A 13775-nucleotide genomic window follows, 5' to 3' on the forward strand; every position below is an offset into this window, starting at 1 on the left:
AACAGGTTTCAGATTTTCACATAATTTGGTGAGTTAACTCTTTCACTCCTGTGGCCATTTGGCGACATAATTTTCTGATCAATGGGTGGGGAATTTCCCGTAGATTTGCCTTATTAAGTTTCCTGTCTGTGCCCCCCGGCACTGAAGCTTACTATGTGTCAGCGCCGTAACCTAGCAACAGGACCTCCACATATACTATTGCTTGTTTTGCGTGCCGGTTTTTAAATGATGAACGTCAGATGAAATTGTGTTTGTAGATGGTCTAATTCTACGTCCGGAGCAGTTTGGCCTGAGGTCACACAGTCATGTCAAAGGTCTGAGTGGACTGACGACATCTTGCTACATTATTATTTTTTTAAGGACAAAGAACAATTTGCATGGCTGTGGAATAAATTACGGCACAGTTCCCCTCAGACAGCTCCATTCCAAAGACTGTGAAAGTCTTTTTGACAGCAATTATACTTTCACGTTTCTTCTTGGACTTTAATTCGTCTTCCTGACTGTCGCAGCAGTGTTCTCTCCATCTAAACGAGAGGATATACAGCAGCCCTCAACGTAAAGACTCATCTGAGCTTTCAAAACCTCTCGGTCCCCGCAAAGACGAGATAGGATCAGTAGACAACCCCATCGTTTTCCATTTTGTGCTATCGGACACCGAGGAGATGTGTCAACATTGGGGTCCTACATCAAGTAAACACACCAGTCTGACAAGCAATAACCTAGATTCAACATCGCCCCCGGCCTTCTCCCACCAAAGGTCTGCCACTTTCATCTCATTTAGATCCAGATCTGTTGATCTGAAATGAGGTTTGCTATACAAAACAGAAAACACTAGCGGCGGAGATGTTTCCCTCATATCACCGAGGGTTAAGTTTGTGTTCAGATGGGTCAATACAGGCTGAGACGGTGCCAATAGTGAGAAATGTTTTCTTGAGCCAAGATGTGGAGGATAGAGTCTTTTAAAAATGCATCATTCTGTATTTGACCGTAGGCTATTGCTCTTAGTGTACAATTAGTGTACATAAAAACATTTGGGTTATTGGCAAAGGTAATGCCCTTGTTGTTGAACAGGTGATTGATTTACTGTGTTCTGTAGGGTTTTATATTGCACAGTCCAGACCTTCACAGCTACAAATCATTATTTTCAGCATAAGTGATTAGACTGTACATTGATTTGAGGAGGAAGGACACAAGAATTGCGATTTCAAACGGATTGTGTAAATAAGAGATGTTCTCATGAGTTGTATAGCCCCGGCAACGTCTTCTTTATTTTGCTCGTGTTTGACTGAAAAGTGAAGTGGGAGAGAGGCTGCAGTGAAACTAGACAGGGTTCAAATCGCAAAAAGAGCCCGTGTGACCCCTGGAAGTGTTGCTGGGGCCTAAACAGGGACCAGGGAGACGGTTGATACAACTTTTCTTTTGACAGTTTCAGCAGGGATCAGAGGTTAGAATGGTTTGCTTAAACCCCACATGACTGGGAGGCCATTACTGTACAGCACAAGCCTCTGCATACAACCTCCCTCTAAGATACAAATCTTGCCAATTAGAGAAGCCTCTCCAAAATCTGTGTGTGCTCGCGTGCTTGTGTGTGTGTGTTTGTATTCATCTGCACCTGCCTGTCCAGTGCCAATAATGCGTATGAAAGCCTTTGTGGGTAGATGTGTGTGTGTGTGTTTGTGTCTTTTTGTTTTGAACTGGTTATATGCCAAAGCTTTTAACCTGAATGTTCCAAAAGGATTTAAGTGCCCAGAAACTTTGTAATTATCATGATGATGTCCAGCCTGGATTGTTGATTAGCTGCTTTAATAGAAGACATTTTCACTTTTCTTTTCAAAATCATGAAAGAAAGTCAAGAGACATCTCAGATAAAACACCCCAATGACCTTCCCTTTGTGTTTACTTGCAAATGTATAATTATGACCGCTGAATTATCCTGGCGAATGACCCTCTGAAGCTTCCTATTTCAAATGGTAATCTTGTTTCTGTTTTGTGTGTCTTTTCTCTCCTTTCTTTCATAGTTCCTCCTAAGATATATGACATTTCCTCTGACATCACGGTAAATGAGGGCAGCAACGTGTCGCTCATCTGTACAGCCAGTGGGAAACCTGAGCCTGCCATTTCCTGGAGACACATAACCCCATTAGGTGAGTTCACTTCACCTCTCACATACCTGCTAATGGATGGAGTGACGCACTGGGAGGGTGGATGGATGGATGGATGGATGGAGGGATGGATGAATACAGCAAAGACAGGGAGGACGGGAAGATAGAGTGAGGAAGGTGGGGATGTGTTGCAAATGAGGAGACTTTGGGAAGGGATGGTTTGGTGGCTGCATGGATAAACTAGAGTGTGTGTGTGTGTGTGTGTGTGTGTGTGTGTGTGTGTGTGTGTGTGTGTGTGTGTGTGTGTGTGTGTGTGTGTGTGTGTGGACCCCTAAGAGAAGGAGGTAGGGAGAAACGGATGGATGGAATAATGAATCCAAGTGGACAAGTAGGAAGGCGAGCATGAGACCTGAGTGCATTGTGAGTGGACTGAGGAGAACGAGTTACTAAAACTAAATGAAATCAGAAGACATTACAGAACGTATCACCTTTCTTCACAAGCGGTGAAGGAATCCATTCCTACAGTGATACTGTGATAAATGTTCAATTAAAAATGAAATATAGCTTGAAGAATGTTGCTATTTTCTGGACAATGCCTCATGTTCCTATCTTGCAATGACGCTAAAATAAACAACATTTTATTCCACGGTTTGTGTGGCTTGTTAAAAGGAACTGGCTATTTTGTTGCCAATGCGTATTCTGAAAATCGAAAATGATCAGGAAGCTTTCTATGTATACAAATTGCAGTTTTCCTCACTGCGGGGAGTCGTCCAATTCACTCTGGCAATTGGCAAAGCATCTTTTGAGGTGCATTAATAAAGAATATTTGTGTTGTTATTGAGGTTGCTGCTAGTTTGCACACATGCACGACGGCGCGCCATTAAGCACTTTGAATGCTAAATCCTCCCTTTGAAAAACTTAATTCCAAAGCATTTAACTGTTGCTACAAGCCCTACCCCACTCTGCCATTTCCAGTCCCCCCTCATTTTCATATTAATGGATTAGAGCATGCTGTGCTTATCTGATCGCTGCTAGGACGACTGCATTTATCTTATGGCTGTCAAATCCTCCTCTCTGGCGCTCTTGCCCTGATTGCGTTAGGGGAGTTTTTCAGAAGATGATCAAAAGAGCCATCCACACGGTCCGAGTGGAAGTCACTCATTCTCCTTTGAAGTGCCCACACTTTGAAGTATGCCAGGGAAGGAATGATATGCTGGTCATATCAAAGGGGCTAAGACTAAACGTAATCACAGACGGTCTCACAGCACATCAAAAAGAAGCCATTTGGCAGGGGATCCGCGAGTCAGTTATTGTAGTAAGGGTGATTTATCCAAAGAAGCAAGTACAACTGAAAGGTTAAAATACACTAATTACCAATCTTGAATGAATTCTATTAACTCTGTTTGATATGCCGTTCAATCTGCCAAAACGGAGCGGGAACTACCTCAACATACATCCACTGCCTTTAAATGAAGTCAGATGTGAGTGATGGGTCAAATAACAAGCTGACCTGAAGTGAACTGCCACAATTCAACACGACAAACTGGAAATGCTTTTAAAGTCTCCTACAGACATAAATAAAAGGAGAAATGAGCATGTCGAAGGTGAGATTTGAGGCACAATACGAATACAAAAGTAAGAGGAATTCATCTTATTTATGTGGTTCTAGGTGGTATGAGTAACTGCTGTTATTGATAAAAGGCCAAACAGGTGAAATGGCTTTAAAGTGACAAACATGTCTACATGGCAGTATTTATTTGCTGGCCTACTCTCTCCAACAGTCAGCCATTTTGGGGGATATTTTGTGCATTGTAGATAGTTCTGCAGCGGCAGTCAGTGAAGTTTGACAGAATGATAAATTGCCCTGACGGACTGTCAAGTTCCTATTCCCACTCCAACTGTTTTTTGTTTGCATTTTTTCTGTCTCTCCCTTTCTTGCCAAGCAGCAAACTGCCAACTAATAATAAACTTTGTGCATCCACTGAAGTGTGGCCGTAGTGTTTTTATTGAGACGATAATCTGGCCCAGCCTGTCTTCATATAACGTCAACATGTATTATTCATTTAGAAAGAAGCATGTGCTGAAATCAACATTCATTTTTGTTAGCACGCTTCTAATAGAGGGAATTGTTCCCATGTACAAGTATGCCCCAAGCTGAATATGCTTCAAGAAATATTGTTGCTCTGTGTAACAGTTTCATTTTCCATATCATATATGTGACTGACAATGAAATGCTCAGACATTTAAGGCGCTTGCTTGCTGCATGATTGGTTGGTTGGTTAGTTAGGATTCACTTTTCAGCTGATTGCATCCACATCAGCAGATGTTGATGTGCCCATGGGCAAGGTTTCAAGCTAAACAGGATTTCCATTCAGCTGCTGGGGATGGTGAGTGCTTCTGGCAAAGCTGCAAGGCAATATTGGAAGTGTAGAGTCATTTTACAGTGTAAAACCTGAAAATAAGATTCATTATGGTACCAGTGAGCTGGTACTACTGTGATCCTTTTAGAGGAGGGAAATCTGGCGCGGCGAACGTTTCATGATGGGTAAACTCACTTAGCCGGGGCACTGAAGGAGCGGCTGAAAGATTTGGCAGCAAGGTGGAGCAGTGTCTGCAGAAAAACCTTGATCTTCGCCGGGTTGAAGAGAGAGTTGCAAAGGGGTCGAAGACAATTTAGACGAAAGATGAGAGAGTAATCAACCACCTTCAAAAGATTGTCCCACTTTACAAAACATTTTAGCCTGTCAAGTAAATGTCAAAAACCCCTGACTGAGAACAGCTGAACATCTAAAAACTGAATCTTTAGTGGTGAACTCATAATAAAATCACTGCATTGAAAGAGAAACACCAGTGTGGTAACATCTTCAACACATAAGAACGTGATAAACACTTTCTAGACATCAATTCTGAAGGTATCACACCCTAAGGAAAGTCTGAGACACACTCGGCTCTTCCCTCGTGGTGTTTTTTTCTACTTTAATGGAAAATTATAGCGATGGAAATCTTTGTTTTGTTTTGTCACAAACAAGCATTGCCAATGGCGTCGTCTTTTCAAAGGAATATGTTTCCTCAGGGTTAATAAAAGTGCCTTTTGGAGCCTAGAGATAGGTGTTGTAGAAGTGTCTACAACGAACAAAAACGAGGCATTGTTGTCTTCCTGGTTTGGGTTTTGCACTTTTCTTTGAGGATTGTCAGGCTCTGCCGTTGGACATTTGTTTCTTATAGTTGCTGTGTTTTTTTCTTGTTTTTCACAAGAGTTTAGTGCCCAGTTGCAAAAAATGCTGCAACGTCCGTGCAAATAAACACTAAATCTGCTCCAATAAAATATAGGAAGAAATATATGAGAGCAGGCGAAACACTTGTGAAATACCTAGTAGTTATTGGCGTGTTTACAATCACCCGCGCATAAGTATTTATAAATGAAGGTGATTTGAGCTGAGATGAGGGATGAGAAGGTCGATGGGATGACATCCACGACCCGCTGATGGTATGACAGCCTGCAGCAGAAAAGGGAAATAACAAAACTAATTAAGCGAGACACTAAAGGTTGAAGGAAACACGTTCTCAAGTACAAAATGAAAGAAGAACACAACAACATTCAACGTATGTGATCCAAAGAGAGCCCTGGGAGGAAATGAGTCAACAAAGCGACCAAGTGCTTCTCCTCCTCACCACCACCAATGTGTCAATAAAAGTCTTCAGCCCTGTTACCTTTCGTGTGTTCATATCAGCAATTACAATGTTCCCAATCAATACGTCATAGGAAATGAAACGTGAGTTCAAAACCAAAAATGCTATAAGAAAAATTACAGTGGTAGCACAAGTAGTAGCTACTCTATCATTATTAATTAAGGTCTTGACACTGTTAATTTACGACCAAAGCTTACAATAGCTGAGGTGACATGTCAGCCTTTTAGAGTATTGCTTACGCATGGAAAACTGTGCTATGGTTCCTTGCCATTCCTTCATAGGTCAGAGAAAGAGGGAGGGAGAAAGAGAGGGAAATAGCCTTTAACACGGCCTGTTCCACTTCTGTTTGGTTGACTGGATGGCTGAATGGCTGGGCAGAATTGCTTTGATAAGCTTTTTCCATTGAGATTTGAATCCACGGGATAGGAGCGTGACCTTTGGAGAAGACTGACTAGAATACCAGAATACATATTTGATTGTTTCCTGTGATAGAAATCAACAGGGATACACCCGCCCCCTCCCTCTCTCTCTCTCTCTCTCTCTCTCTCTCTCTCTCTCTCTCTCTCTCTCTCTCTCTCTCTCTCTCGCCCGACTTGCTCTCCTTCTCTCTCTCGGACCAGCTTCTGTCCTGTTCTCAGTTGCATCAATGCATTTTCCTTTGTTTGCATGGGCTGTTTCTCACTCTCATAAACACATCCTCAGCAAAATGGCTCGACCAGAAAACGTGTGCTGAAGCTTTATTAAAGCAAGGTTCACCAGAATCTGCTCGGTCCTGAACTAAGTACGGCAATACCTTAAGTGCATAAGTACAGTAGTTCTGCTGGAAACAGAGTCAGCCGCTATGTGTGATGAATTATTCAAACTTGATTTTATATTACTGCTACATACCTGGAGTTGTGACTCCCATGACAGCTCCTTACAAGATGCAAAGTAATTTTTTTGGCGGTTTGTACCCTGGGGAGCTCTCATTCAGCGTTCGGTTCCTTTGTCTCATATTTTACAATGAATAGGCGTGCAGCTCAGGAGCTGACACTTGAGCGTGTTTTAAACACGATGGGAGGTGAAAGATAAAGAGTTAGCTGTTGCAAACCAGAATTCAGCAGTCAGATATCTGCCGCAGGAGCCGTGTCGAATACGTTGCTGTGTAGCTACTGAGCGGAGTGTTGTGAAGTCAGTTGAGTTCAGTGGACTCAGATTTTACTGGAGTGTCTCTGAAATGATGGTTTGTAGATTTATTGACATATTCTTGCATTCCAGTGTTCATTGGAAGATGATATCGACAACTACAGTGTGTTGAAATGCCTCGAAGGTGTAGCCATGGAGATGCAGAAGACTGCTATATTGCTTTTGCTCTTTTATGCAAAGAAATACAAAGAACTACACTATACAATACAAGACCAGAAATGGATGGGGTGGTTTCTTGAGGTTTGATTGATATCAGGAGTCTTGCAGCTGTGCAGACATCCCCCTGCGTCTTTCTGCGTTTCTTTTTTGGTTTTGTTTTAACAGATTGGCTCCTGTGACCTCTTGTCTGGTCTGATAGGGCTTCTCAATTTTGAAACAGAAATAACACACTCACTTTTCTTCCTTTGAAGTACCACCCATTTGATTCATGCGCCACCCCAACTTGGCAGACCGATTTGATCCAAGTGTGTTGGCAAAGACGGTTAATTAGGCAACAAGCACTCTTAAGTTGTGGTTCATTGTCCGTCAACCTGGAGACTCTTTCGTTCTAATTCAGTTATATAGTGTAGTATTCTCACTGAAATGTAAGTGTCTGAATGCATAGAACTAATAACACTTGTTCATAAAATAGTTTCCTCTAGGCGCACTTGTCCTCCAACTGGTTTTTGTCTTTAGCCGAATACTGAATACACTCATATGCCTCTGGCCTTCTCGTCTTAGCTATTTTTATAACCACAGATTTGCACGGATCTCTCAATCCTGCCAACTCTATTGCTTTCAAATTTAATTTCCCTGCAGTACATAAGACTAAATATGTTGACACTGAGGATAACAGTGAGGTAATTCTACGGGTCGCAGAGGCAGAAACACATCCAATCGGACATGACTTGAGGCTGCTTTGGACCAGTTCCACTCTCTTGGCTTTAAGCAGCCACAGATTGACAGCTAGGGAGCAGAGAAGGGTTGATGTATCAGGGCAGCATACTGGCAGTTTCTAATGCAGGCCACACACACTGTGAGAGAGTGTAGCCCTGGTCTTGGCCCATACCCTGAGCTGGAATCAGAAGGCAACCACCCTCAATGTAGCTGCAAGAGTTGTTTACCATCTTCAGGAGTTAAAAAAAAAGTATAAATTGATGTGGCTGTATGCTATAATGGATTCTTCAGTGATGCCTGCCCTATCTGTGTATTGCAGCCCTGAAGGATGTGTACTCACAGCTCCCCTATACAATGTAGGGAAATTACTTACTGCAACGGCACTTAGCCAGTGTCGGCACTGAATGCGAAATTAGCCTTGCTATGATTTCTGTAATTTGCTTAGAGTGGCGTCTCCCTCAGGTGAGAGGGGCTTTTGTCACTCTCGTAAATATCTCTCAGTGTACACACACATATATTAACCACTCAACACACATTAATTTACACTAGCAGTGGAAGCGATTTTCCCTTAGATCTTAAATTTCTCATCTTTTAGCGGGATATGTACTGTACTGTTATGTCTGTGTTGTTGTTCTGCAATGTCAAGGTTCAAAATTTAACTTGTAAAGTTGTTAATGTAACGATACAAGCTCTGTTTGATGGTATCTATGACCTTTGCAAAGCCACCTTCCTGCTGTATCTATATGAATATCATTAGCAGCAGCCTGAGCAGGATAGTGCAAGTGGGTCCACTATAAATATATTAGCTCTCATAAGCTATCATGCAAGACGACAACGTAATTACTACTTTAAACTGCTTTATATACTACTCCGAAATTGAGCTCACACATTTATATGGTAAGTTAGTGGCAGACGGGAACTATAGAAATAGGGACATGCATGTTATAAAGCTACCTACTCGTGCCAAGATTTCTTACATTTTATTACTTTATTTACTTTTATATCTACAAGAGATATAACGGTGTAAGTAGCTGTTTTGTTCAGTGGGTGATTACCCCTGTTCCTGGTACTGTTCCTGACCTGATCCCCCTGTCTAGGTTTATTCCACTATAATCACCAATATGTTATCCCACTTATTATACAACTGCTTACTAAATAAATAATTTCACACAGTACATTTATTTTAAAGGAGTTAGTCCCATTTCTCTTACTCTGCCACAGCCCAGTAGCTAACTATGGCATCAGAGTGATACCGACTTAAAAGCTACATACTGTAGTTGAGGAATAAAGAGTTAAAGTTAATTTCCATTAAGTGTGAAATCTGACATAGTAAATGAGACGTCTTTTCAGAATATTCCTGTCGCCAGTGTGCTTGATAGCCATAACGGTAATGCTAGTTTGTAGCTAGCTAGGAATTCCGCCTACTCATGCAGTAGTAATTCAAAGCAGCTAGAGGACGTGAAACGGCAGCAAACACTCCAGTCAGAGATTCAGGATGTTTATTTGTCACATACCTATACATTTGGGCAGACATATATGTAGTGAAATGACAGGAAATTTGTCATATAAGGGGAGGAAAAATAAACTGAAGAAAATCTTAGCACTCTGATTGTTGAGGATTGTCAGTGGAGTTGATTGAACACAAAGCCGTCGGCCTTGCAGTGTTTACAGCTAATTCCAAGATGGGAACATGAAGTATTTTCATCTCTTGCTGCCACGTCCTTCATGCAGATCCTCACACAGCTGAGACGTGCTGGCTGGTCCTTTGATGTTGCAGAATCACAAACTGTTGCCAAAACACATCAATGCCATTGTTAAATAAGAACAACCAACTCATTTCTGCTTGCATCTTTCCTTCTGAAAACCATGAACATGCAGAACAATGCAAGAGCACAACAAAGCCACAAGCAACAATGACACATTCAATGTCATATATAGCTCAACTTCATCATTCAGTTTCAGTAATCTGGGAGACCATCTAAGACATGTCATTCAAAGGTTTCTCGCTTGCTGAGTCATCAGCACAGTACTCCACAAATGACTTGGAGACTGTGTATAATCCTCTACTCTTGTGAGCTCTTGCAAACTGGCATATTTAGCTCCATCAGTGTAATTGGAAGCTTACGTGCCACCTGTGGATGCCGTTGGAGGGCACTGTTGAAAGTGGGAGTCATTATTATTCACACCTGTTTCTCTTCAGCGTGCCAGTTATATTGGTCCTTATATTTATAGAGTAGGAATTGTGCAGGAAACTGAATTCATGTAGATAAGGTAATTATCTAATCTATGAATATTAACTAGATACTTGTAGTCTGGAGAATGTGTCTCATAGTTTAGCAAAGTGAGAAAAGAAACTACTTAATAATAAAGACTTTGCAACTAAATATGCTCACTTTAATGGCTACAATGATACCAAAAAAATAACTGGCCACTCTGTCTTTATTATTTTTTAGAGATTGTGCTAATTTTTAGAACAAGCCATTGCTGTCCTGATGATATCACAAATGAACTCTGAACTTAGCCCAAATAATTTCCCAACAATCACAACCCAGTCATAATTTTGACAAAACCGTGAAGTCCTCAGACATTCATGCATGATGCATTTTTTTTGTATGGATTCAGTGATTCACTGGTAATTATAATATCACAGTCCTCAGCAGGTTAGGACAAAAATGTAAACAAAACTAATGGAATGGAAACTAAATGGTAGCCCAATCCTAGTCCAGGCTGTCCAAGCTGCTGCTGCCAGTGTGCATATTGTTGTAGCCAGAGCTCTGGTGCATCGCCGCAGAAGCAACAACGGCCTTATCTTGTTCACTGGCTCACGGCGGGATACACAACACTTGTCCCATGCCACACAACTGGTCAGCTCTGACTATCCCCTGAGTGAGCTAGTAGTCCAGGCTCTCGTCAGCCGTTCATGGGTAACAAAAACACACAGCCACCCCCCCCAAATATACAAAAACAAACTCCCTTCCAACTGGAGCTCCACACACAGAAACGGTGGTTGTTTCACAGCTCTTCTGTTGTGTCTCAGCTCTCCCATCTCCCTCGACTATTCTCTATTACTGCCTCCAAACATTGCCCGTAATCTTTCACAATATGACAGATATGACAACGGCAAATTACATTACATTACATTACATTACAGTCATTTAGCAGACGCTTTTATCCAAAGCGACTTCCAAGAAGTGCGTTCAACATAGGTAAATATTTTACGCACGAATGAGAAAAGTGAAGTTAATCAGACAAAATGTCAAACGCTAACAAAAAAGGCAAAATGTCAAATTTGGCTTGAGCTAGTCCATGTTGTTGATGTCACAACCCTGACTCAAAGAGCAGGACAGCAAAAAGGGAGACCACTTAGATGTTTAGCCGTTTAATATAATAATAATAATAATACACATATACATAATTATGAACAGAAACAAATATCTGTAGTGTGAACATGCGGTAGCTTGTACAGTGTTGTACCTCAGCAATTGTATTGGTGTAGTAGGAAGACTCAAAGTTCAAGGGTGATGCTTGGAATCATAATGTCCCTTTATAGTAAAGATAATGTAGCACTACACTAAGCCATGTTATGTAACTATTAAGTGCACAGGAAAAAATCAAGGCACTGAAGTACAGTTCATATCATAACTCTGCTGTGTTCGTGTTATGTCATAGATTATTGTATGCTATAAAGGGGCCAAGCACAGTGCAACTCTAAATGATCCACAAAAATCCATAAAAGCTTTGTTTGCATTATTTAGACAATGAAAATGAAACCGAATCCAAGTATATCCTGCATACAGGTCACAAGGCTCTTAATGCCACTTAACATGTAAAATTGTGGTGCATCACAGGAAGCACAGTCAATGGCACGTGGTCATGGGTAGAGGTGCTCAGGAAAGCGATGACACCGGTGCTAACAGGGTGAGAACCTGCAGAATCTGTTATCGTTGGAGATGCGCGGCACTGCTGTGATGAGTCATGACCAAATACAGTCAGCTGCTTCCACACCAATTAAAGAGAAAAATATTCTTTTCTGTGTGAATGTGTCTGACGTTTTGGCACGTCTTCCGTCTATCTAAGTTGCGGCTGCTTAAGCAAAAAAAATAATAGGTTAAGTCAAATTTGCTATACATAAAATGTGTTGGGTTAATTTTGTAATCGTGTGAATAGTGTTGATTTTAAGTTCATACAACACAGACATGGCTACACATTGCACCATGTCCGTGTGAATCCCTGTCGTCTTTGACATCACACTTGCTCTAATCTCACTTGTATCACTAATGAGACACCCTGTGTTACACAGCTCTCCAACATTATGTGCAAAATGAGTGATTTTGGTGCAAAATAGACCTTTGTGCAATTACAGCACTTCATATATCTACTGGTCTTTTTTACTGCACTTATTTGTGGATGGATTTAAAGAAAAAAAACATTCTTTGCGGTTGTTTATGCAGTGTCATTGCCGAGGCGCCTGCACTTTATTGTAGCTAACAAAACAGTGTGACCAGAGAAAGGAAAGGTCATTATCGACATTGCCTCCAGGGATTTATTCAAGTTTTTTGACATTGTAGTTAGCTGATAAAAAGCCACCAGCAGCATTACGGAATAAGGAAGTGGTGCTCAGCTGCCTCTCAGGGAAGAGAAGGGGGTCGGAGCAGCAGTATTTCCCCTCCTGAAGCATGGATTATCTCGTTTCTGGCTCCTCTTGTAAGAGATATTGCTGAGTCGGTGTCTATTCTCTGTGGCTTTCTGATCAGTGTGAGATGGTTTTTTTTGCTTGATGTTGCACTCTACATGCTACTACATGCTCCCTCCCAGCCCACCATTACCACCCTAAAAAAGTGGAATATGATTAGATTTCACATTGAGCGCAACTGGGTCGAAACTGTATGTCTCAGTATGTCATCCACAGGGCTGCCTGCAAAGTTTCTATAACTATTTATTGGACAAGCACATCAAATGAATCATTGTTTGAATTGCAATTTCTATCTGCCTGCCTGTGCTTAGTCATGGAATTTGACTGATGTGGCTGTAATTATTTTACTATAGCACTATGATGTTCTTGATTCCTGTAATTTTTTGACTTTTCTCAAAATATTTTGAATATTCGCCCCAATCTCCTTTAATTATTTCCCATAAGTGTGCTCTGCAGTATTTTGTTGTGCCATCATAGCAAAATGAACTGATGCAACGATGCACTGCTAATCTTTTCAAAGTGCAAGAAAGCCTTCAGTACAATGCACCACAGTACACACAGACTTCTCCTGTGAATGCCTTTAATTTGAAAGTCCTTTCCAGCTTGTGTCAGTTAGCTCTGGGCTAAACTTAACCCAAGCCCACAGAAAGAGCAGGGCAAACTACATCTCAAATCACATGGTTCATATGGATTAACCCGTTGCTATGAGTAAGCCAAGAGTTAAGTTGGAGACCCCCCCCCCCCCCCCCCGAGCATGTGGCATGTAGAGATTTGATTGCTTCTGCTCTGCCCTCAGTTCATACTAATGATCATAACCCTTTGTTGTTGTGGATCACCCAGAGAGGTCGGGAGTGTACGAATCCTCTAAAGTCTGCACAACTAAACCCAGCTTGCATTTCAAATTGCGAGTGTGAAATCTGTTAGCCAAGGGATTATCACTACATTAGCCCAGGGCTAACAGTCTTCTATTTATACGTGTGTGTGTGTGTCTGTGTTTGCTAAGTTATTGGATAAAAAAATGAAACTTCTGTGTCTCAATTTTTCTATTTCCAGCCAGGAAGTATGACAGCGGCGAATCTCTTAACATTACCGGCATCACGAGGGACCAGGCCGGAGACTATGAATGCAGTGCCCTAAATGACATTGCTTCTCCCGACACCAAGACAGTAAAAGTAACAGTCAACTGTAAGTATATCTCTTCCTCCTTCTTCCCTTTCCTCTTTTCCACA

The 13775-nt window shown here is 41.5% G+C and overlaps 1 protein-coding gene across 2 annotated transcripts in view; it reads left to right on the forward strand.

Moving 5' to 3' along the window:
* Positions 1–13775, forward strand: part of negr1 (neuronal growth regulator 1) — a 106101-nt gene that overhangs the window by 49827 nt on the left and 42499 nt on the right. For both annotated transcript variants that reach the window (XM_076151314.1, XM_076151315.1), the window contains exons 3-4: positions 2019–2144; positions 13600–13731. In XM_076151314.1, coding sequence (XP_076007429.1) covers positions 2019–2144; positions 13600–13731 — 258 coding nt within the window. The remainder of the gene's footprint in view (positions 1–2018; positions 2145–13599; positions 13732–13775) is intronic.

The sequence above is a fragment of the Genypterus blacodes genome, unplaced genomic scaffold (assembly GCF_046128005.1).
Source record: "Genypterus blacodes isolate CSIRO-AG114 ecotype Tasmania unplaced genomic scaffold, CSIRO-AGI_Gbla_v1 ptg000054l_1, whole genome shotgun sequence".
In the NCBI taxonomy this organism is placed as follows: Eukaryota; Metazoa; Chordata; class Actinopteri; order Ophidiiformes; family Ophidiidae; genus Genypterus; species Genypterus blacodes.